We start from the raw sequence: 24329 nt of genomic DNA on the forward strand, positions 1-24329 counted from the left end.
ACACAGACTTGATTTAGGAAAATTAGTTCAATTTATTACCAATCAAGTATGAGTAGGGTAATGAGAAAATAAAAACAAATCTTGAACACCATCCTCCCACCACTTCTTCCTAGGTTTAGCTTTACTACTGCCTACCAACTTCCCCACAGTGGGGCAGGGAGACAGGGAACGGGAGTTGCAGTCAGTACTTCACACCTTGCCTGAAGGGAACTGTGATCCAGACTCTTCCCTTGCTCCAGCACAGACTCCCTCCCAACGGCGACAGTCAGCCACAAACTTCATCAATGTGAGTCCTTCCCATGGGCTGCAGTTCTTCACAAACTGCACGTCCATGGGTCCCTTCCACATGCTACAGTCCTTCAGGCACAGCCTGCTCCAGCATGGGTCCCCCACAGGGCCACAAATCCTACCAGAAAACCTGCTCTGGTAGGATTGGCCTTTTCTCTGCACAGATCCATAAATCCAGATCCTACAAGGAATCTACTCCAGCATAAGCTTCCACAGGGTCCCTGCCCCAGCCAGCACAGAGTCCTCAGGGGGCTGTGGGCAGGTATCTGCTTCACTGTGGTCCTCCATGGGCTGCAGAGGGAGAGCCTGACCCACCATGGTCCACACCACAGGCTGCAGAAGAATGTCTGCTCTGGCAGCTGGACTGTTTTATGTCCTTCCCCTCCTTCTTCACTGATTGTGGTGTCTGCAGCTGCTTCTCTCACATCCTCACTCCTCTCTCTGCTGCTGCTCTGCAGGGTTCCATTTTTTCTCCCTTCATAACTCAGTTATCCCAGAGGCACTACAACCATCACTGATGGGCTCAGCCTCAGCCCGCAGCAGGTCATTCCTGGAGCCAGCTGGCATTGGCTCTGTCAAACACAGAGGAAGCTTCCAGCAGCTTCTCACAGAAACCACCCCTGTAGGCCCCCAATACCAAAATCTTGCCACACAAACCCACTATAGGTTTTGAAAGGAGGAATTATGCCCATATAGAAAACTGAATTTAATAGAAACTAAACCTAAATCTTGAAATAAAGTCTTGAAACACATTTGCTACCCACTGTGAAGACTGATTCCTGAAATCATCCTCATCCACTCACTTTTTCTCTAACTTCCAAATGCATTGTCATTTACAGATTATCAAGCCTAATCTTAACTATAAGGCAGTAACTTTTTAATATCGAACAAACTCCTGATCTCTTTATATAAAATGTTCTACTCTTCAAGAGCAGTTAAAATAAAAAAATAATCTTGAAAATACTATTCTCAATGTTTACCACCACACAGTGTAAGCAGAGAAAGGCAAAAAATGGAGCTGGAAAAGTGGTGGTGAAGTCAGGTCATTGCTTGAGCCCTGGCCTCCCTCCATCTTACTGTAGTCTTATTTATGCTTTGCTTCTGGTGGCATCTGTGACTGATCACTGCAAAGAATGAGCAGATCAAGGATAAAACCTCAAACACACTGACATCCCATATGCCCACTGTAATGCTGGCACCAGGATACCAAAGTTAGTGACTTTCAAAGGCTTCCAGTGTTCAGGTTTGATGTTTTCAAAGCCACACAATGAGCCCAGAAGCATAGCAGATTTTAAATGGTGAATTTAGAGAGCAAAACTTATTACCTGTGTACACCTTCCTTTCATCCTGAAAAAGTTTTCTTAAAGGTAGCAAAATAGGCAGGCTCAGTTCAGCTGCATTTTTTAAAATTTACTCAGAGTATTTCATAGAAACTGTTTCCTCTAATGCAGAAAAAGTCTACCTCAAGGGGGAATCCACCCCCTTCAAACCCCAAATCACACACCCACAGTCACACTTCCAGCATTCTGCCATTAGAGCTTAGCTCTAATAATGATGAACCAAAATTAAAGTTAACTTTTAAAATATTGAAGCAAGCAATAGAGGATGAGAATCAAATGAGAAGGATTTTACAATGAAAAAGTGAATACACTATAACTTACACACACCATCACCATGGCAAGCAAGAACACCACTCTCTTTTTGTTATCTACATAGAGAACCAATCAGCAAGACAGTTACTTTCTCCTTCATATAACAAAGGAAAAATGCCATAATAGGCAGATTTTCTACTTACCTAAGCTACATATGACAAGAAAAATAATCCAGCCATATCTATCTGAATAAGTAAGTAACTGCTGTATCTGAGTTTCTGCTCTGACAGCATGGGGCCAAAGCATTTATGTAACTGTGGATACATCATTCAGCACTAATAGGTCAAATCAGGTCTTATTTAGTAGAGAAAGTTTACATCAGGGAAGAATGTTTACAGAGTGCCCAGAAATTAATTTCTTGCCATATTTGTTATTTGTGTTTGGTATTTCAGGTCTTCAGAGAAAATAAAATTCTTCAAAGGACCATCAATGATTAAAACACCTCTTTTTTGTGTGTATGGATAATTTGTATACATTTTGTGGTTTGTTGCTTGGGGTTGTTTTTCACTGAATATGCTAAACACACTTGATGTTCAGAAAATCTCTCAGCTAGGGACAAGTGCAAGGATCAAAAGTGTGGCAATCTGTCTATCACACAAGATTAATTGGATACAGCATGTAATAGCAGAGACATCTACTGAACCAAGAGAAACCTATCCTTCTTCAGGAGATATCCCCTCACTGCAAGCAAGCAAAGCAAGCAAGCAAAGCAGAAATGAATCTTGACACTAACACTGCACGGACAGGCTGACACACAGACAAAGCAAGCAAAGAAAACAATCACAAAACCTCTACCTTAGGTGACAAATAGGTCTGCAATCTTTTTCCTTCTCAACAAAAACAATCTGCAAGGCATCTGGAGACAAGCACATTATCCAGATACTACCCTCTTAGAGAACTGCACTAATGCCTTTTTGTTAATGTTTTGCAGGAGTATCTCTGGGAACAGAAGTCTTTCCATCATTAAAGAACAAGCTCAGAAAGCTTCCTTTTCCCACACTGCAGATGTGTTTTACTACGACCTCTGACTATATTTAGGGCTGAACATAATGAAGCAGTGATGAGGACCAGACAATAAGAGATTTCAGAAGAAAAAGAACTGGTTTCTTGCTTAAAGGATAGGAGCAAGTGCATGTAACATGAAACAAAGAACATCTATGTTTACATTGCAGTATAGCCTGTGCAATCATTCAGAAAAAATAAGCTATCTCTGAAAGTGATTATGTTTAAAAATAAAGAATCTATCAGTGACTAAACATCCTGTTAAACAGAGTTCCTCATTTGAGTTTCCTACAGCACTGTAATCCTGTTATGCACCAAATAATGTTTATCGGACAACTTTTCCCCCACATGTTCATATTTTCTTCATAAAACAATTCCTCTTGCAAAAATCAATTTTCATAAACCTAAGGTAGTCAGTTCTGAAAACAGGCTGAAAAGCAGACAAGCACAGACTCTAAGGGAAAGATTAAGTATCAGTACCAGTCCACACATGCTTGTGAGCACCTTTCATGAAATGAGGGCCACTGAAGTACAGAATTGTTCAATCTGAATCCTAAATCCTACTTTGCAGTATTGCATAAATTCAGTAAGAACTGGGAATAAACATATTTCATCACTGGTATCATCAGAAAGGAATAGTAACATGAGACTATGAAACAAAATGCATGAAGAGAAAAGCCCCATGGACTTGTCCTAAATTAAAGCAAAAAAACCTTGAAAGCTGGCATAAATCACAACTGTAATTTAGAGGGTATCACAGCATAAACAATTTTAACAAAACCTATACTTAATGCAATGCAGGTACTAGTGAAGAACAATTTCCTCAAACATATTCAATTTTATTTCACTAATTAATTTTTCTAGAAGCAAATGGCAACAAATAGAGTATCCAAAGTAAGTGTACAAAGCTTACAAACCACAGCATGCAGCAGGACAGATTCCAGCCACTGCCAAGCAGCACTTCAGACACTCCAAGGGGTCTGCAAGTTGCATGGTTATAACTTTTGGGGAGCTGAAGACAAAAGACTGCACTGAGCTGCAGCTCAGTGCAGGAGAGTAGCATGGGGGAAAGGCTGGCAGAAAGCTACCCTTTAGATACCTCCCTGTACTACAAGGCATCCTCTCTAGAATGAGAGCCTTGGGGAGGAACCTGAAGTAGTAGGTTCTTCAGGCCTCCTAACCCCATGAAGAAGGGGAGGACAAACACGTTCTGGTAGGGGCCCCAGCAGGTCCTTTTTGCTGCTCACCAGACAGTACAGCACACTGAGTATGATACCTTTCCTTAGCAAACAACCCTTAGCTCCCATTGGCATAATTCCCTAGAGAATTGCAAGATTTTCTGCAGAGAGGCCGTGGGACCCCCACTGTGGGAGGTGTTCAGGACTGGACAAGCTGACCTGATTAGTGCTGCTCTCACAGTGCTGAGCTGCAGGACCTCTGGAGGTCCCTTTCAAGCTAGAGCACCCTATGATTCCATTATGATTCTGCCTGCTATGCCCAGTAAGTGAAAAGTTAGGCAGTAACAGAGCTGAAGTCATTCAGCCAGCTGTAATTCTCTTTTATGTCGCTTTGTATGCTGGCTAAGCAAATTTACTGCAGAAAAGTACTGCCACATTAGTCAATAATACACCACTCACATATGCAAAGAGGGCACAAAAAGATGGACAACTACAAATTTAACCTTTACAATCATCTGGTCCTGCAATACCAATCTATATGTAAATCCAGTTCTCACAGTGCTATTTCTTGTGCGCAGTATCACATGTCAGCATATTTGTAAAAGGACAGAAATGGTAAAGACATGTTAATCCAAGCAGTATTAACAGTCTTGCCCCAAGACAACACATTTATTAAACCACCCTGACTCTTCCTGCAATTTCATTGCTCATCCACCATACACATTCACATTGTTGATAAACACACACAACTGAAAAAACCCAAACAAAAATCCTTAAGTCTTTCAAAAGAAAACTGAATCATTATTAATCATAGCAGGAGAACATTTAATGTGTATGTGAAACAAATTAGGCCTAGAAGATTGTCTTCTTTTATATGTCTAACTCCTTGAGGCCAGTGGAACTCTCTGCTTGAAAAGCTTCTAAGAATTGTTCTCAGTCTGATGAATCAATCGCTTGGTCCATCTCAAATTGAAAATTCTCTGTTAATGTAGAAGAGTTCTGCCTTTTTCACCTGCTCCTTCCAACTCCTCCTCTGGGACAAATTTTAGAATTCAATTCTGTTATCACAGCTGGGATTTATTTCCACATTCTGTGCTTTTCAAATAAAGAACCACTACTGTTCATCACCACAAGCTGAAAACCCCAGGTTTTTTTCTAGCAAAACCAGACAGAACAGCTGAAGCCAGTCTAGATGATTCACTAAGCAAGATAAAGCAATGTCAACCTGAGACAAACTCTCCCTGTAAGAGAGTTGAGCAACTTAGTAAGGTCTACTAAGGAATTGATAGTCTTAATGAGATGGGTAAGATTTCTAACGGGCAGTATCACCAAGCCAAATATATACACGTACTAAGAAATAAAACTGATAGCACAAAGCAAATTAACTGGCACATAACAAACCAGCACACAATCCTGAAATAAAATTAACATTGACTTTGGAGTTCCTTTAGCAAGGGGCACGGGTTTTATGCTGAATAGAGTATGCAACTGATCCACTTAAAGGTAATTTTTAAGCCTTACTGCAAGGGAACCCAAGTTCTTTATACTCTGATGATTAGATTTTGCTGACTTTTCACTAGTAATTATGGAATGCCACATGAATCAGAACCTCATGTTTATTCAAATTAGAAGCAGATTTGGAAAAAGGGTTTTCTTACACAGAGTATTACTCTCAAATATATAGATAGCAGCTGGAACACATGCATTTTAGAGGTGGAAGTGATTCAATAATATGCAGTGGGTTTGGCTGGTGATAAAATTTGTATTAATTATTTCCATAAACAGATTTACTGGAGGACTGCCTGCTGACACAGTAGCTATTCCAGAAAGCTAGCAAAAAAAAAAATAAAAATTGGCTAGATTATCTTAGTCATTGTCAGTGCTGCTGTAGCAGGCTTAGGGTCATTTAATTCTACTTTTAGTCTAATTGTACATTTAATCCTTAAATATACATTCCCTTGATTATCCTTAAATATACCTTCAATTGATTATCTCAGATTTCATTTTTTAGATGGTCTGCATAGTGAATGGATTAACTGGTACCATCTTTGCCTAGAGATTAATTTAGCTAAATCATTACAGACCATTCACTGTGCTCTTCAGCCTGAAAAGTACTTAATCATGCAGAGGACAAAGAGCAGAGCACACTGAGAAACCCTGTAATGTCTGTACTAAACAGTGAAAGGGAACCATCAGTACTACTGCAAACATTACTTTCCCCTCCTGACCTGTTGTTCTTCCATTACTGCACTTGTGGCTAGCACTGTATGTTCATGGCATCTCCCAATATCAATTATACACATTTCTGTCAAGTACAAAAAGGAATTAGGAAACACTAGAAACAAATTATACCAGGAAACAATCCACAGACCTGGGCACATCTGCTGAGACACAGATAAATAAAGGTAATATTGAATTAGAAATCATTTCTTTTATCCAGCTGAGTGTCTAAAATTGCATGAGCATCTTTTAAATTATTTCTTAGTATCTCTAATACATTCTGTAATAGCTCTAAAGTCATATTAGGATATATACTTACATACAGATAAAAAACAAATTACAGCTTGAAAAAAACTATCACCTGAAGAAATGGGAAAAAAAAATACATCAACTTATAACATTAAACAATTCAGTAACTCTTCCAAATAGAACAGTTCTGTTACAGTCGAAAACAAGGTTCAGATCATCCAGGGGACCAAAATATCTTTAATAACCTGGACTTGACTGCCCTTGCAATCACTATCACAATTAAAACCTGCTTTAGCAGTTAGATAATCAGAGCTAAAGGCTCAATCCTACAGAGCTCCAACTTCAATCTCATTAAAAAGACACTTCCATTTGGAGCAGGCATACAGCTGCTCATGCTCACAGGCAAGGGAAAGTTAGGGATAGGAAAGCAGAGAAACAGCACAGATACCAGATCCACAGGATGGGAAGAATCAGCTGGCATGGCATTTTAAGGCATAAAAATCACATGAAGAGGACTATATTGCAGATCTAGCTACAGAACATTTTTTTTTAGTAATTCTTAACAGAACTATTAGATCCAAAGAAAATTATTCCTTCCCTTTCAGACCCCACAAAAATAACAGCCTGTTACCTATTTGTATTTAGCTGTCAGGAGAAGTATTTGGCCTGCAGTCACTCTTTGTCAGCTCAGAGGAGGAATTCTGACACCCAAAATGACAATTAGTTGAACTGCAATAGTTCACCCATGAAAGTGATTCACACCTTTATTCTACTTTGGCATCGAGTTTATTACAACTGAATTTACTATGAGATTCGAACTAATTAATGTCAGTATTTCTTGAAAAGAATTCCAAAATTATTAAACCTTAAATGAAGAAAGCAGGGTCCCATTTATGGCAGCTTGGAAAGAGACCAAGTTCACATCAGAGGTCTCAAGAATGTACCTCTGGCACATTTCACACCGGATTGGTTCTGTTCTTCTTTAAGGAAAAACCCTAAAAATTACCTTGAAATTATAACACAACTTATGCCAAAAAGTCCTTCACTAGGGGATGCACAGGAGCATTTTACATCAATTATCACTAGATTGAGGATAGTTCTGTGCAGCTCAACCCTTATCCCTTCCATCTGATCTTTCAGGTGGACAGAAAAAAAAAAAAAAAAAAACCAAAAAAAACAAAACCACTAACTAAAAGTTAGAGACTTATAAAACATTAAAACCAATATGGCAAATAAGAGACAAAATTGCTTGATCTGGGAATTCAGTCTCAGATGTTATTTCTTTCAGTAAAGATAATAGGCTTTAACTTCATGCTGTATCATGCATATCACAACTCTAAAAGAATAACAGGCAAGGAAGACTCAAGAAAATAATCTCTGTCACAAAATCTTTTCTTTTCTGAACTAGTTTAAGCATTACCTCAAATTATACCCCTGCATTAAGAAGCAGGAAACACCCTAAATAAACCAAAGCAAGTAAACACCAACATATTATCTAAAGAGGATAATCTTTAGCTTCTACCTTATTTCACCAGAGAAGAAACTCTGCATTCCTGAAACCCTGACAGTACAACAAACCAAAAAGAAAAGTTTTACTTTAGTTACCTATGGTCTTTCTACATTCCTCAAGAATGCTTAAGTACTCAAAGAAAATGGCATTAGATGAACCTTGTTGTTCAGAGAATTGTAAAGATCCACACACTTCTTCATAAACATATAAAAACCTGTCCCTAAAATCATTATTATAATGATGCCACCTGATGCACAGCTGCAAAGTGTCTGAATGCCGTGCTGAGAATTAGCACAGTTAGCACTAAACACACTCAGCCACTCGGTCATGCTGCCAGGAAACTGCTGCCACTGGCAGGCAGCTGGATGGGAGAGATTCCTCAGCACTCACCCATAACCCCCTCTGCCCCAACACAACATCTTGGTTCTCTTCTTAAAATCACTGCTCATCCACATTCCTAAAACTACCTTTGCCTTATAAATAACACTCCATAATATAAGCAGCTGAGTCTGCTGCTCCTCAAGGTTAGCCATTTAATGGCATTTTCTAGTTCAGACTAGAGGTCAATTCACAATTTTTTGGTTGGTCCATCTACTATATTACACAGAGTTAGTCAAAAAGCTCTTTTCCATTCCTTTGGGGTATAGCTTCTGTTTCTGACGAACAGATAGAGGTTATACCATGAAATTACAGAATTTTTATTTTTTTTTTAATCTAGACCAGTCAAAGAAGAGAGTGGAATTAATTTTGATAGCACTGATACAGAAACTAGCACTCTCATCTCATAACTTCTGTAAAAGCAAGGCTTATTTCTTCTGGCAGGTATATTTGGAAAGTTGAGCCCCATTAATATCCCAGCAGCTTCTTCAAGAAACCAAGATTATCTAGTGCCTAGTTGGGTTTTCTTAAAAAGAAAATCATTAAGAGAAATAAGCTTCATTTGAATTACACTAGTGGATTCCTCTTTTCTTCTAAAAGAAGCTATCACATAAATAAAAAAAAAGAAATCAGGGCATTCAGTGTCAGCAAAATGTCAGGTAATGCCATCTAGAAGCATTTTCTCATTCTCTGCTACTGTCATCACTTACTAACAACAAAGTATCTGGACTACAAACAAGTGATGATTTTCATTTGCTTTTATATATTATTATACATGTTAAATAATTAGCACAGTCAGTGCTTTTATACCTCTGAAATTAAAGTGCCTACTCAGTGCCAGATCTAGGCGCTTGCCTTGGACACACAAAGCCACAATATATTTAAAAATATGATTACATCTTGCACAGAGATGTGGGAAATTAATTGTGGCAAATCAAACATATTTGATAACTTTGGGCAGGCCAGACATCATCTCCTGGGTGACTACCTGGCTCAGATAGCATTCTTACCAGAGTAACTGCTAAGTTTCTCAGAAAAAAAGTTTAGCAAAATGATCAAAACTGAAAAATGCATCAGCTACATTTTTAAAAAAACCTTCAAACTCAGAGCCAACGATATCAATCTCAGCATCACACACAGACTTGTGTAAGAGAAGATGCAGGTTTCTAAAGAACTTCCAGGAATGAATCCTGGATTAAGCCACTTCCTCGGAGCAAAACCAAATTCCTGCTCATTAAGCTGTACTACTACATAACAAAAATTGCATGCCTGATTCCAGCAGCTTCTTGTTGCACCAATCCACAAACTTCTACCTCCTGTTTCTACCAAAAACACCATCTTGAGCTGACCTTTTTGTAACTTAAAAATCTTACTCTTTCTGCCCCCACCTCTTTTTCTTCTTTTTTAATGGCTAATGCCTCAGGGCGTCCAAATGCAGGTTGCTGCCTTCAGGAAGATTGCCCACAAAGCACTGAGGATTCTGCACTAGAAACAGTGCTACACTTTCTTGTTTCCCCTCTTCAAGGGCACTCCCTCTTCAAGAAATCATGAGTTCCACAAGCAAAGCAGTACCTCAACCCACGCACACAACTCAGTGTCTCTCATCAGCAAATGAACAGGAAGGGATTGGACTCATAAAAAAATATCGTAATTTAAAACATGTCATAAATGTCTCAACTCAACTGCAAAATGATATCTCAATGTGAGTAAAATCAGCTGCTGCTCTTTATGTTCTTGCTGCAAAGCTCATGCTTCCACATCCCATTTGGCTTTAGTGGATGATCAAGAATAAAAAAGAATATCAACAAAAACTAAAAAAATCCTAATGAAACAGATTTCAGTGCTTCAAGTAAGTAGTAACTCCCAAAACAATACTCTTAAATAGCCTCTTTTCTTAAAAACACACTGTAAAAAGTACACTTGACTTATCTGATAAAAGAAACTATACAACTTCCTAATAGAAAGTAATTACAGGTAATTTAAACATTTTGGTAAATGGACACTAGTAGTAACAGAATTCAAAATTCCTTTCTAAGGACAGAGGACCAAAAGGACATGTTAAAAAAAAAAAATTGGTTTGTCTGTGAATTCTTTTTTGAACTACATTCAATTCAACATACTACAAAAGAACAAGAAAAACAGCTTTATTGATGTCTCCAGCCATTACATATTTTGTTTAAAGTGATGTCATTTAATTTAAGCTATTCCAATTGCCCAGAGCATTCACTAGTTTCTTCAGTTCTTTCAAAATCTTTGTTCCAGTTCTCCAAGTCTCATGTGCTCCAGGTGCCCTATAATCTCTAGGGTCTCAGAGTGAAGTGTTTTCCTTGTGGGCAGGACTGGTTACTGAAGCAGACAGCAGAAGCTGCAGAAGTTTGTCATGATGAGAGATTTTCAGTGCATGAGATGGCTGATACACAGCTGTGAGTCTCCTCAAAGAGTGGATGCTTCAGAACTGCCCTTTACCAAGTAAATGCCACGAAAGCACAAATCAGCTGGCTGACGCAGAATGATGTGGACAAGTTCTGCCCATAATCACTTAACAGGAAAAGGGATCAGGAAAAACATCATTTTTCAAATCAAAGAACAGTCAACTATACTCAAGAGATGCCCAGGAGGAAACAGCAACATGGAAGAGCAAGTAGCAAGCAAGTAGCGTCTCCTGTCTACCTCACCAGAATGAAAAATAAATAAATAGCTTTTATTTACATCAGAGGACAGAAATATGTATTGACAATCTGTTGATTGCTTTTAAGATTAGGAAAGACATTTTACACTTGCCAAAGTTTGCTGATCTGAGCACCTCAGAGAAGTAAAAGCACAGAACAATATCATCAACAAATTTTTCAAGTTTTTGGAGTGCACTGTTGCATGAAACTTAGCATTTTCACAACTTCAAACAAAGAGCACATTATCCAGACAAAATACAATAATTTATCAGTGAAAGTATCCACCATCACACATGGTTTGCATCTAACCAACAGAGGTCTCTGCAGAGACCAAGCACTCTTACCTCAGTGTTTGGCTGTAGTGCCTGTGCATCCTGGGCTGCAGATGGTACTATGGTACTTGCCCAGGTAATGTTGGCACTAGCAGATGATAAGGAGCTGAGGGCACCATTTTTCAGTTCCTCTGTGGAGTGCGACTTGGGCCCGGGCCATCCCAGGATACCATCTGAAGCAAAAAATAGGTATCAGCTTACAAAAGAAAGATTACAGATTTCCTCCATTCACCTCACCATTCTACTGATCTAAATGAGTTGTATCTCTTCTCTGCTTCCATGTACAGCTTTACTTCAGTAAAAAATGATCTTGTACTTTCTGAACTAGCTTATGCAGTATCTCAAATTATATTCCTGCCTTTGGAAGCAAGAAACACCCTAAATAACCAGAGTAAGTATCTTATAGGCAAACTTATCTGTGATATTTTTTTTAAGTCAATGAATGTTAGCCCTACCACCTGAATGTATAATGTATAATAATATATGACTGTATAGAAATCTGGCATACCTTGGAAATTAAGCAAGAATTCTCCACCCACTATCTTCATAGCTATGAAGTTATCCAACTAAACTCTCAATTTCTTCTGCCTGAAATCAAAGTTTTAAGCCTAGCAGCTGTATTTTATTTCTGCCTGCACTACTAAAAGTTTCTTCTAAAATGCTTTACTGGTACCAAGACCACAGTTTAAAAGAGGTCTCATTAGAAAGATACACATTAAATATGAATCAAACGAAACTTGGCATCGGAACAGCCCTTATTTCTGGGGGCACTTGATTTCCTGGATGGGTCTGTATTTAAGGATGCCATGACAGAAAGTACAATCAGCTAAGGCAAGTGCACAGCTGTTCCTCCCTAAGTGCTCTAAAACATAGTCTCAACAGTCAAATTACTAGCCCTCAGCACAGGACTTATAATTTCAGCCATTAATTACACACTGCTGTAAAACATAGAGATATGGATAAGAAAATCATAGCTCTTCACTCATTACCTTAATTTATATATGAATATACAATTAGTGCCACAGGGAGGATTTCCTCTCAGCACTGACAAATTTTTAAGATGATGCAAAGCAACACAAAGTACATTAAAGAACATGCACTTTCTCCTCTCCACATGACCAGGGTTACCAGAGATTGCCTCCTAAGTGAAGTAAATGCTTAGATCTGGAGAGGCTATGCTGCACAGTGTTATAGTAGCACTTCCATTATTAAAAAATGGGCCACAAATCCCATAGCTGACTGAACTCTTACCAAATGCTAGAGACAAAACAGTTACAGAACATTCCTCTCATCTAAAACAGCACTAAGTTATGAAGACATGGCAGGAGTTCAGATCTACTTTGCTTACGGTGCTTTTGTGGCGCCATCTTTTGCTGAAGAAATTGTGAGGAAAGCATAAGCAAGTAATTTAAAAAAAATTATTTTCAAAGATCTGAGTAACCAACAGGGAAAAAAAAAATCCAGCCTTCTTTTAAAATGTGTATTTCAGACATTTACACAAAATTCCTCTTGCCAAAGGAAGAACATTTCCATGGCTCTGCTGTCAAATTATTTCTCAGTCTTCATTATTTTGCAATAACACATCTCGATCTAGTTTTCTGTTTCTCTCTGTCAAAGAAGCTGAATAATGGATTACTGTTGCTATTTTCCTATTACAGAGACACTAAAAAAAAATTGAACTGACTTCTCTTTATGCCAATCTTTAAAAATATGTCATCCCATCATTTCCTTGGGCTATCCATTTTCTCTCTGCACAAACAATCTATTTGGCCTTCACTGTAAACAGTAATTTTTGATTTTTTTAAATCTAGTTTATGTAAATAAGCACAATAAAAAAACTCCCACATGAAGAAGTACCTCACTTCAGGGGAAATTTTAAAGTGTGAACATTTACTTCATCATCACAAACATATTTTTAAAAGAATTATACTAGTTTTCGTCTTCAGTGCAAACACGTTGTAAAAAGACCTTTGTATTTCTCTGCACATTTTAGAGTCTCTAAGAGAAATAGAAACTGTTAGAACTAGGCAAGCATGTTTTCTCTCCGGTATCAAGGGCAATGCTACCCTCACAAAAGAACAAATCTTGTCAGCCTAATCAAATTTTAAACAGATCTTAAAAATACACTATGACCAAGCCAACACCAACAGGATGCCAAGAGTTACAGTGCAAAAGATATTAAAGCACATTAATTTCCTCAACACTTTTGCATATAAGAAAAATTGTTTTGTTAAACTGTGCATCTGGAATTTGAGTACTTTGCCAAAGAGAAATATGCAGGGAAAGATATTAAGTCACACAGCTCAGAAATCTAAACAAATAAACAGTATCTCTCCGAATAAATTGAAAAAAAAATCCCGCCTTTCAAAGCGCCATTAGTGAACCTGTGATGACTTGAATCTACAGATCTTACTCTGAGATGTCAGCATTCTCATATCCTCCCAAGGGACTTGCCATATATCTAATACAGCAGCTCATGTTTCAGGCAAAAACAATCTCTGATAAGAGAACTCATCAGAAATTATCTTAAAATCAACTCAGGTTAGAATACAATCTCTGTGTAGAAAGTGAAAGGCCACAACAATATGGCTCCTACTTTACTCGTATTATCAATTTTCCAAAACTTTTCTGGACAGTTTTTCAAGTTTTCTTCAGTTTTTCAAACACCCAAAATGTTCTCATCTGCACTAGTACAAATTACTCTTATCACAAAAAAGTACAGGTATAGCTGTTATGTGTGCCATATCTAATCCAGCTGTTTTACTGGAATTTACTGTCCACAGTTTGAGCTGCCATCTGTAAATAATTTGATCCGCTCTAATGGAGTTGCCATCTTTGCCACTTTATGGGACTCAAAAATTTCTATCACTAGTTCAATCCCTGTTCTTATAAACACTTTAAATATATATATAAATTAAACATAATATGAGAAAGTTTATCTTCTTCTGAGTTGGATAAGAATAGGAAAAAGCTGCTGTCATTGGTTTGGGTTTTCTTAAGCCACATTTTTTCTCTGTTCTCAGTCACAGCCAAAGACAGCTGACAGAAAGGTAAATTCTAATCTATTTTGATACATTTCAGAACTCTAAAGGAATTCTCCAGAAAGGCAGTCACAAATTATATAAAAACATTGACAGCTACATAACTACTTTACTACTTGCTTTAAGACTACGCCAAGCACTACACTAATTAAAACAAAACATCTGTTTCTGCAGTAAACAATGCAAAAAGTAGAAAGGACGTACCAAATAAACAACTAGTAAAATCAGACAGATCTTTTCTAGCTGCACTGTGTCAGTTCTGTAGTTCCAGGAGTGAAAACCCAAGTCTGATTCCTCTGAAACTTCAGAGCATATGTATACACAAAACAGGAGTTCTTCTAGAACATACCCAAAAATGAGCTTCCTTCCCATTTCCCCTCAACAGCAGCTTCCACTGTGATGAACGTGCAGCAGACAAGGCACATGAGAACACCTGTACCTAAGCACAGCATCCAGACACAACCTATTTATCCTTTCCCCACAGCAATGCTGCCGTTCACAACATCTATTTTAGAGGGCACAATAGGTTGTATCACACAAATGCCCTCAGGAGAAACATCTTTCCCTTCTACAGGTGCACACTGCAGGAGTGGGTGGAATTCTCTCCAAACAGAAGGTTTACAGGAGATTTTTCAGTTAAGCAATGTTGATAATTTTCTTTTGCTGGTTTCGATTTTCTGGGTACCTGATGTACCTTCAAACTCACTTTTGCATGATAATTGATGCATGAAATATGCTTAACATATCAATTCCACAACAAAATGTTTCTAATTTGAAGTCCTCTGGTCTTGCCTGGGAGACTACAAACAAAAACTCTGCCTTTTTTCCCTGACACAATTGTAAACTAACATTTATTTATAACATTTTAATGACATATTTTAAATATGTCATGAGTAAATATACTCTAACAAATATCCCCTACCAGTGCAGTGGCAGGCCTTGAGGAGAAACCAATATTAGACTTGGATTCCTTCCCCTGCCAGGGATGGATGTGACAGCTTGGTCTCTCTGCTGAATCCCTACAGCACACTGAACCAGCAACAGCAAATGGCAGCTGCACATCTGCTTTTCACGTGAGACTGCATTTGCTAATGTTGTGTGGAGACTAGAAAATAATGTTATCTTCCAATGAAAGAAGAACATGTAAGGAATAATGTATTAGCCTTTAGATAGAACAGCAAACTGTTCTGGTTATTCTTGACAGAAGCAAGGCTGGGGATGGTGCAATTAAGGGAAAACGAACTGACCAAGCCAACTTTAGTAAAGTACACCAGTAACAAAGAATTTGTACTCCTGTTTTCTTTCCTCACTCTTCCCTCTCCACATGCATTTAAGCACAAACAAGGACTTACTTTTCTACTCATTTTTCTTTCTTGTCATCAGCTGCAGGAGAATTCCTAGGAGTCATTTTTCAACAAATTGAAAGCATCTAGATTTTGTCCTTCCTATCCATTTATTTTCTCCAAAAAGGAGACAATAGAGAATAAAAAGCTCAAGTATATCCTGCCCCCAACTCCAGAATAATCTCTGATCCATTTGTTTCCATGGGACCCAAAATCAGCAGCGTTTGCACATTAAAGTGAATTGCAGAAAATCAATAGTAAGGATGAGTTTGGTGTTTGTTTTTAAAAAATCTTAAGCAAAATGAAACGTTCTACAGTTTGGAAAAGTGGGCAAGGGAGAGATAGAAAAATATAGGAGGGAATTCCTGTTGGGAAGATGTTTTATTCAGTAAATGAATGGCCAAAGTGAAATGCAGATTAAACGAACGGATTGATCTGTGCGGGCTGCTACTACAGGAGAGGATTCTGTCCGCCAAAACACCAGAATAAATTTAAAAAAAAAACCCAGATCTAAAACACAACATACGCTGGTAGAGCTAAATTAAAACAAACATTCAAGTTTGCTCTGTTCGCAGTCTGGGAGAGAAAAATGTTAACAATTGCAGTCAGCAGGCTCTGGAGATACTCCTCTGCCAAACGCTGTAAACAGAGCTGGAAAAAAATAACACTAGAACTTCTAAAGTTAGAAATGAAGACAAAAGTTCCTTCTCCACATTTTTATTTTCAAAGGTGCCTGCTCCTTGTCTGCACGCCAAATAAACTCAAGCCTGTCAGAAGGCACTTTTGATGTACCTAAGTGGTGACATTCTCAGACAAAAAGAAAGGCCTTGACATTTTCCACCATCCTACAAAAAAAAATGTCATTCCCAAACACAAAGAAACTTGTAGAGATACAATCTCTCATCCTCAATTTACAGTATATATAACCAACACTTTCAGCTAATAATACCCTTCTCTGGCATATTTTTCAATTAAAGTAAATAAAAATTACAAAAATTTAGCCAATGATCAATCCACATACCTTTAATAATGACAGCGAGAAATTATTTTTGCATTAATTTTACTTAAGAGTAGAAACACAGATAGGATTTTCCTTCAGTGACTGTTCTTATTAATTTACTCCCAAAACAGACAATCACAAAAACCCTTCCATAAAGCTTCAGAGTAGAAATAAAAAAAAAAAAAACATTGACTAGCTTTCAAGACAAGATTGAAGACTTCAGTTTAATCTTCATGTCTGCTTGTAGGCTTGAGGTCTTAGACCAACAATTCGTGAGAAACATGAAATGGAAAAATCATGTCATCCTAAACTATTCTATTAGAAAGGATGCCATAAAAATATTTTAAGTCATGACCAAGATAATTTTAAATTCTGGACAAGATTTTACTAAAGTGAATGCTAATTTCTTTCTACTCTAATTACTGGAAAACAAAGCAACAAAAATATTTACATCAAAAGAAAGAAGACACTTTTTTTTCCTTGTCTAAAACAATAAATGTCAGTGTCTGTTTAAAATAGTGACTATTTCATTAATCTTCATGAGAACATTCCATAAGTACTTGGTCAGAAACTCTCAGCCACTTTTAAGTCTTTGCTTTAGAGGCAGTAAGACTGCAAGACCTCCAGGGAAGTCACAAAACTTGCACAATCGGGTATAAAGACCCCAAGGACACAAGGAAAGGTACAGATTAAGTAGACATACATCTACTTTTAAGGCAGTTCTCTCTCTTTATGGCATAATAGTGAAAGCTTTGGATGCTGAAGGAAAGCAAACTCAGGGGTAGGTTCAATTTACCCAAGGTAAGCAACTGAGTATTTCTCACACTCACACAAGGAAGACTGTTGCCTGCCTGGACTGGATTGCTTTCATGAACTGTAGGCTAGAAGCAAGAAAATAAATAGTGAAAGAAGAAAATAAATAATAAATAATGAATAATGAATTTAAATAATTTAAATTTATTTAAATAATAAATAAATTTCTATCTTGTCTCTGTCTATGCATTCTGCCCCACAATGCCCACTAGCATCTTTACACCACACAGCAGGTAATGAGACAGCACTGGGATGGAAGCATTCAGCAATAAATTGCACAGGACATCTCACAAGCAAGGTGTTTGAGAATTCCTACCACGGGAGCACATGGTTTTTAAACTAACCAATGTCATGTTCACCTGACAGTGACAGAAAAGGTCATTTTCTATTGTAGCTGCTGGGTATAAAATTAAAAGAATTCACCTGGAGGACACAATCAAAATGAACTAGATCATCTCTCAGAATTAGTTTGCTAGGGGATTACTTAAAGGCTTTATTCTGAATAGGTATGAGCTTATGCAGCTTTGATGACTCTGAAACTCTACCAACTCAGCACAAACATTAAGTCTATCAAAGTACTCCTGGAAAAGATTAAGTGTGTAGGAAAATCAGTAATCAAGACTTGTAGGCCAGGTTCTTTCAGGCAACTGTGTTGCATAATAAGGCCTAGGGAAAAAAAATCATTTCAGTCAGGAAGAAGAGACTAAATATTTCAGCAGCTTTTAGTTCCCTTCTTAGTACTTTCTTTTTTTTACTTCCACACCAAAGAATAAACCCAGCCACACACTGAAGAATTAACTGCTTGCATTCAAGTTCTCACAGTTACACCAAAGACGCTGGTGTGAACCACTGCTATAGAATTTTGATTCCTGAAAGGATTCTCATGCAAGTTTACAGTCTTAGGAAGAACAAATAAAAACAATTATTAAATTTTATAATTCAGTATTTCATAGTCATGACTTTCCTTTAAAAAAAAAAAAGGTGATTCCCTTTAAGTAATTACTAATGCTTTGCTTGCTTTTCTCTCTTCCTGTCCATAGATCCTCAAAAAACATTATCAAGTCAAAACAAAGCCTGATTTAACAGAAGATTATGTGGACACAGAGTCAAGGATATGTACACCTCAAGGCATCTATCTCTTGACAGTTCACTTAGATCACATCAAGATTAAAAACAACCTTCAGGGACCTTGAAACTAGAAAGTAACTTTTCTTTGAAGGATGCTTTTCATCTGTGTTTCAAACCATAATTTTCTGAAATAAAGTTATATTAAATAATTTAATTTAATCCACTTTATTATTACTACTTAGGTAAGTGCAAGAGAGGTTTGCATTTTCTACAAGAAAATGGCAATTTTTAAAAAATCATGTTCCTTTATGAAACCAATCAGCATCTGGATATGGGAAAGTCAGCACATACCATAGGACAGGTGTCAAAAAGTTTAATATTGTTTATTCCAAGAACCACTTTCGTATCATTTTCCTGCTTCCCAACTAACCCTCTCCCATTTCTATTCTCCTCACAATGGGAATGCTTCAGAGGCTGTCCCAGTGTGCCATCTCAGCAGCCTTGAGGGCATGTCCTGCCCTGCAGTGAACCTACTGCAAGTAAGGGCAGGTTGAGGGGGATTGTTTTGGAAGCACCCAAAGGAAACACAAAAAGCCACCCTGTACCCAGAGTTCTGCTGCTGCTGCTTCTCTTACATCAACACCTGCTCTTGTTCTTAAAACTTGGCAGTGCAGTTATGGGAAAATGCTAACCACCCTTCCAGAAAGCTCAAGGTCCAACTTCCAGTAGTATGGACAGATCCATAACTGGGTGAATTGGAAAAACTGACGTACATGGGGACTGAGAGGCACATGCCTGCAGAGCTCACTGTAGTATCACACTGACATTTTAGGCTTATAAAACTTGCCACATTTCTTTTTTGCTTAAAGCATGGAGAACTCTTTCCAGACTCAAAGAAAATCACAGACCAAAATAAAACCACCTCAGCAGCATCCTTCCATGCAGAAAACTAGAAATATTATTTTCACTGTAGTATCGCATAGCATTATTTTTATCAAACAAATCTGTATTGAGATTGAAATCTATTAAAAATAAAAAAGAAGGGGGGCAAACCAAAACAACCAAGCTGGTTCCACACTGCCATTAAGAATGTAGGTTTATATATACCTCTTCCCCATTCCCCTTTTTTTTTTTTTTTTTTTGTAGCTGTCTTCAGGACCAATTTCTCTGAGAAAACTCGGGACCACCTCTTTTCCTCCCCTCTTTGACTGCAATACATTTTGCATCTTTTTTTAGGTAAAGAATTACAGTGTTTGAGGCTGCAGAAGCTCACAAGCAACTCATCGCAACTTGCCTCTCTGAGAATAGTTAATTTTGCCTGCTTCATATCATAATAAAACACTCCAAAGTACATGAAACAATACCCAAGGGAGCTGTGCTCACCTGATGACAGTGTCCTGTTATGCTGTTGGCCCACTTGATGCATGCTTTGCTGTAGGAGACTCAGGCATTCTCCAAGGCAGCTCAGGGTGGCAGCAGAGGTAGCTTTTAAAAGTAGCAAGTCCTGATCCAAGGCAGTAAGAGGTCCAGAATTTGGGAGAGATTCAATGGCTTGTACAAGATTCTTCTGCTGTCCTTCAGCTTGGCTCATGATCTGTAAAGGTCCAAAAACATCTGCTGTCATAGGAAATATCACTATATAGCTGTTACATTCTTATGGATTGAAATAGTGACTAAATGTGAAGAACTACCACAAATGGATGTTAATGTTCTGATCCAAACATACCATATACTCACCTACAAAAACGAAGGGCTTGAGACTACCAAAGGCCTGTAAAAATGTCAAGACTATGTTAGAGAAAATAGTCTCTTAAAATAGTAGCTTCACAGTAGGTTTAATAGTGACTCATACTTTCTGCAAGTCTTTGTAAGGAAAAGTATGAAAATTCTACTTCCTTCTCCATTATTGATTTAGGCTTAGATTTTCTTGCCTTGGTATGCGATCTGAGACACCCAAGGAAGTTACACTGTCCCTCCTCCTTTCCTACATAAAGTATCTCATCACAGTTTAAGAACAGGCATTACTCGTTTCTCAAACTAAGGACCTGCTTTTACAAAATGCAGTAAGTTTTAAGTTTACAGACATTAGCATAGGAAGCAACTTAGAGTACTTATTTCATATCCAATATGAATACAAGCTGTCAGGCAGAAAGTTAACCTCTTTCTAGGTTTGGACCAACCAGATGAAGATGAAAGGGGTGCTTGTATAGCAGATAAAAATATAGCAGTATTTGAGCAGGCTGCTCTTTAAGCAAATTGGCAAGCTTTCAAAATCCTAAAGCCAAAAGAAAAAGAATATATTCAAAATTTCTCTTTCCATTTTTGCAGCCTGTAGGAAATCATATATGCATATGACAAGCCTCTTACTCTTACCTTGCAAAAAACTTGCTGCAAAAATTTACAGGTCCTACACTTGAGATATCCAAAGTTTTCAGAAAAATCTATCTGAAGACATCATAATAAACAAAAATTCAAGCTCCATTTGTCCACACTACTGTACTGTAAAAATGTATTATAAACTTCATGACTTTTTTATTATCATTATTATATTTTCAAGTATTGTGTGTTTCCTGCAGCCCTCCTACAATTATTGTAAATTGACTGATTAAAAAATATATGTTGAGTGCACTGAAAAGCTAGAAAGGAAACTGAACTCAGAGATGAAATAACCACTCTTGCAAGAAAAGACCAGAATTACACAAGATGATGATGATGTTGCAGTTCATAAATTTAGCCAAATGCCATGCTGAAAGTTAACATGACATTTTAATAATCAACATTTAAAACAGAGGCCAAAACTTCAGTAAAAGCCACAGACAATTTTAATTCCCTTTGACAGAAAACAAGACCTGTCAGAAGGTGACACAAACCTCTCCAATATGCAGCTTTAGGGAACCACAGAATCAATCCCAGGCAATGCAAGTATTCCTCCTTCATGGAAAGAGCACAAGGAGGCAAACAGAAGGAACAGCCAGGAGAAAAAAAGATGACCATCTCCCTAGAAGACTAAACAATATAATTGTATGGAAAACTGCTCCTCTCCTTTTCCCATCCTGCAGAAGAGTGTGAAATTGAAAACCTGACTTTCTCATACATCACAGTGACAGAAGTGTTCTAATTTCATTTCCAAGTGACTGGATTCCTATTTTTTTTTTGGGGGGGGGTGGGGGTGGTGGGGGCAGAGCTTACAAATCCAAGACTTGCTTCCATAAAAAAATATAATGAAAAAGAAAACCAAAAGCAAAATGTTGAAAACTTCAAACATTTTAATTTTCCCCTCCCCCTTAGTAAAGAACTCTATTCTTTCGCAGATTGGATAGGAGTATAAGATAAACTGATCCGGGAGTTTAGAAAACATTTGGAAAATTAACTGAATGTGTGCAGCTATCAGCCAGCCCAGAAGTTTACAGGCTTTTGTCAGCTGTATTCTTCCTAGATTAGGAGAAATTTCAATAAAATCAAAGATTTATTCTACCTTTATCCAAAACAAGGTATTGGTCCAAGTCTCACTGTTTTCTAGCTGACCTAAGACAGCTTTACAGCAGCCTTCTGATTCAGCTTTTCCTTGCTATCTAGTTTCATGCTAGAGTTGTGATACCAGCAGCTGGTATACAGACCTGACACAGCAGAAGACATCTGGAACTGCAACTTCTGTGTAGGATTCAAAGTATTAGAACTTGCTGAACATTTACTGCTCAAAAACTGATCACAACCACACTGTTTAAGGTGTTGAATGCCCAGAACAAAGATGCAGAACCTCCCCTATTGTAAAGTGACAGATCTCAATGGCAAAAAGCATAAGGAAATTACATATATTATTGAAATAATTGAACTTTTTTTTATATCTTTGCCAATTTTTTTTAAAAGACCTTGACAAAATATTTCAGAAGACCTGAAGTGTAGTTGTTCTACAGAGAGTAAATCAAGGAGGAGCTAACACAAAAACCCCAAACCATACAAGATGAAACTCATTAAACACATTAACCCTTAACAGGACAGCCACTAAGTCATGCAGTTATAGCACCATCCTCTGTCTTACTGGTGGGTCTGTTTTTTGCTTTTTCCCAGGAGAGGAGAGGTAAAATGCTTGACTTACTAGCACTCTAAGCTTGTTTCAAAATCAGAATGAAATGCTTGGATTTTGAAAAAGAAAAGTTTCTAACTTTTCTTTCACAAAGTGAAATAACTTGCCTAATTTTGAATGACTTTGCTCTTACATGGGCTTATTTCAGCACCTTACAATTCTCCATCCTTCCCATTTGCAAATACAGACAGCTCAAAGTAGCAGTTCTCTACTTGTAACAACGACAAAGTGTATTTGCCCCTGTTTCCTCACCAATTTTAACCTATTTCTCTTTCCACTCTTGTTTTGGATTTGACAACTCCTCTTCACCTATATATTCTTCTCATAATATAACAAAACAACATTATCAGAAAAGCACTGAAACTTCAAATATACAACTCCAAGATGTACAATAAAAAAACTGAAAGAACCATCAGGACTATATGTATTAAAAGGAATTACAGGTGTGCAAATATCTAGCATTATTAGGCCTGCATTTACTTAACTGCAAAACGTTCAGTAAGAGGAAACCTCATCCTAGGAAGACACCAGCTCAAACACATAGTTTGCTTCTTTCTCCATCTTCTGATTCAGGAGAACAAGCAGATGACAAGTGTTCCCAATTAAGAGCTGCTCCTGAAGCATGAAGGAGATTCAGACTTTTAGCCTGTCAGAAACTCTCAGGTATTGCCTGTCTTCTTGTAGTGGTTACCCAGTGCCCACTGCTTCCCCTCCTTGGCTGAACAACAAAAGGTTTGGGGGGGTCAAGATAAGAACAGGGAGGTCACCCAATTACCATCACAGGTAAAACAGACTCGACTCAGGGAAATCAGTGTAATTAGTACCAATCAGAGTAAGGCAATGAGAAAATAAAACCAATCTTACTTTTCCTCCACCCTCCCTTCTTCCCAGGCTTAACTTCATTCCCAGTTTCACTACCTCCTTGCCCAGAGCAGCACAGGGGGACAGTTAGGGGCAGTTACAGCCTGATCATGACACATTGCCACTCTATGCTCCTTGCTCTCTTCACCTGATCCAGCATGGCAGACAATCCTGCACAAACTGCACTAGTGCACGTCTTTCACAGGGTCACAAGTCCTGTCAGCTTCAGCCCGAGCTTCCCCTGGGGTCACAGCCTCTTTCAGACATCCATCTGTCCTGGTGGGGTCCTACACAGGTTGCAGGTGGATCTCTGCTCACCATGGCCTCCATGGGCTGTAGGACATCCTGCTCCACCATGGGCTGCACCACAGGCTCCAGGGAAATCCTTCCTCCAGTACCTGGAGCACCACCTTCCCCTCCCTTGTCACTGGCCTTGGTGTCTGCAGTTGCTTCTCTCACATTTTCTCACTCCTCTTCTCTACCAGCAGCAGTTTCTCCTCCCTTCTTCAATCTGTTATCCCAAAGGCTCTACCACCATGGCTGATGGGCTTGGCCAACTGCGGGTCCATCTCGGAGCCAGCTGGCCTTAACTCTGTCAGACATGGGGAAGCTTCTGGCAGTTTCTCACAGAAGCCATGTCT

General features: G+C 38.2%; 1 protein-coding gene across 2 annotated transcripts in view; it reads right to left on the reverse strand.

Moving 5' to 3' along the window:
* Positions 1 to 24329, reverse strand: part of OSBPL10 (oxysterol binding protein like 10) — a 113335-nt gene that overhangs the window by 29512 nt on the left and 59494 nt on the right. For both annotated transcript variants that reach the window (XM_071429428.1, XM_071429427.1), the window contains exons 5-6: positions 20127 to 20337; positions 11491 to 11651 (exon numbers count right to left, since the gene is read on the reverse strand). In XM_071429428.1, the coding sequence (XP_071285529.1) occupies positions 11491 to 11651; positions 20127 to 20337 (372 nt within the window). The remainder of the gene's footprint in view (positions 1 to 11490; positions 11652 to 20126; positions 20338 to 24329) is intronic.

The sequence above is a fragment of the Agelaius tricolor genome, unplaced genomic scaffold, assembly GCF_023055355.1.
Source record: "Agelaius tricolor isolate 1412-34295 unplaced genomic scaffold, bAgeTri1.0.p SCAF_6, whole genome shotgun sequence".
Lineage (NCBI taxonomy): Eukaryota > Metazoa > Chordata > Aves > Passeriformes > Icteridae > Agelaius > Agelaius tricolor.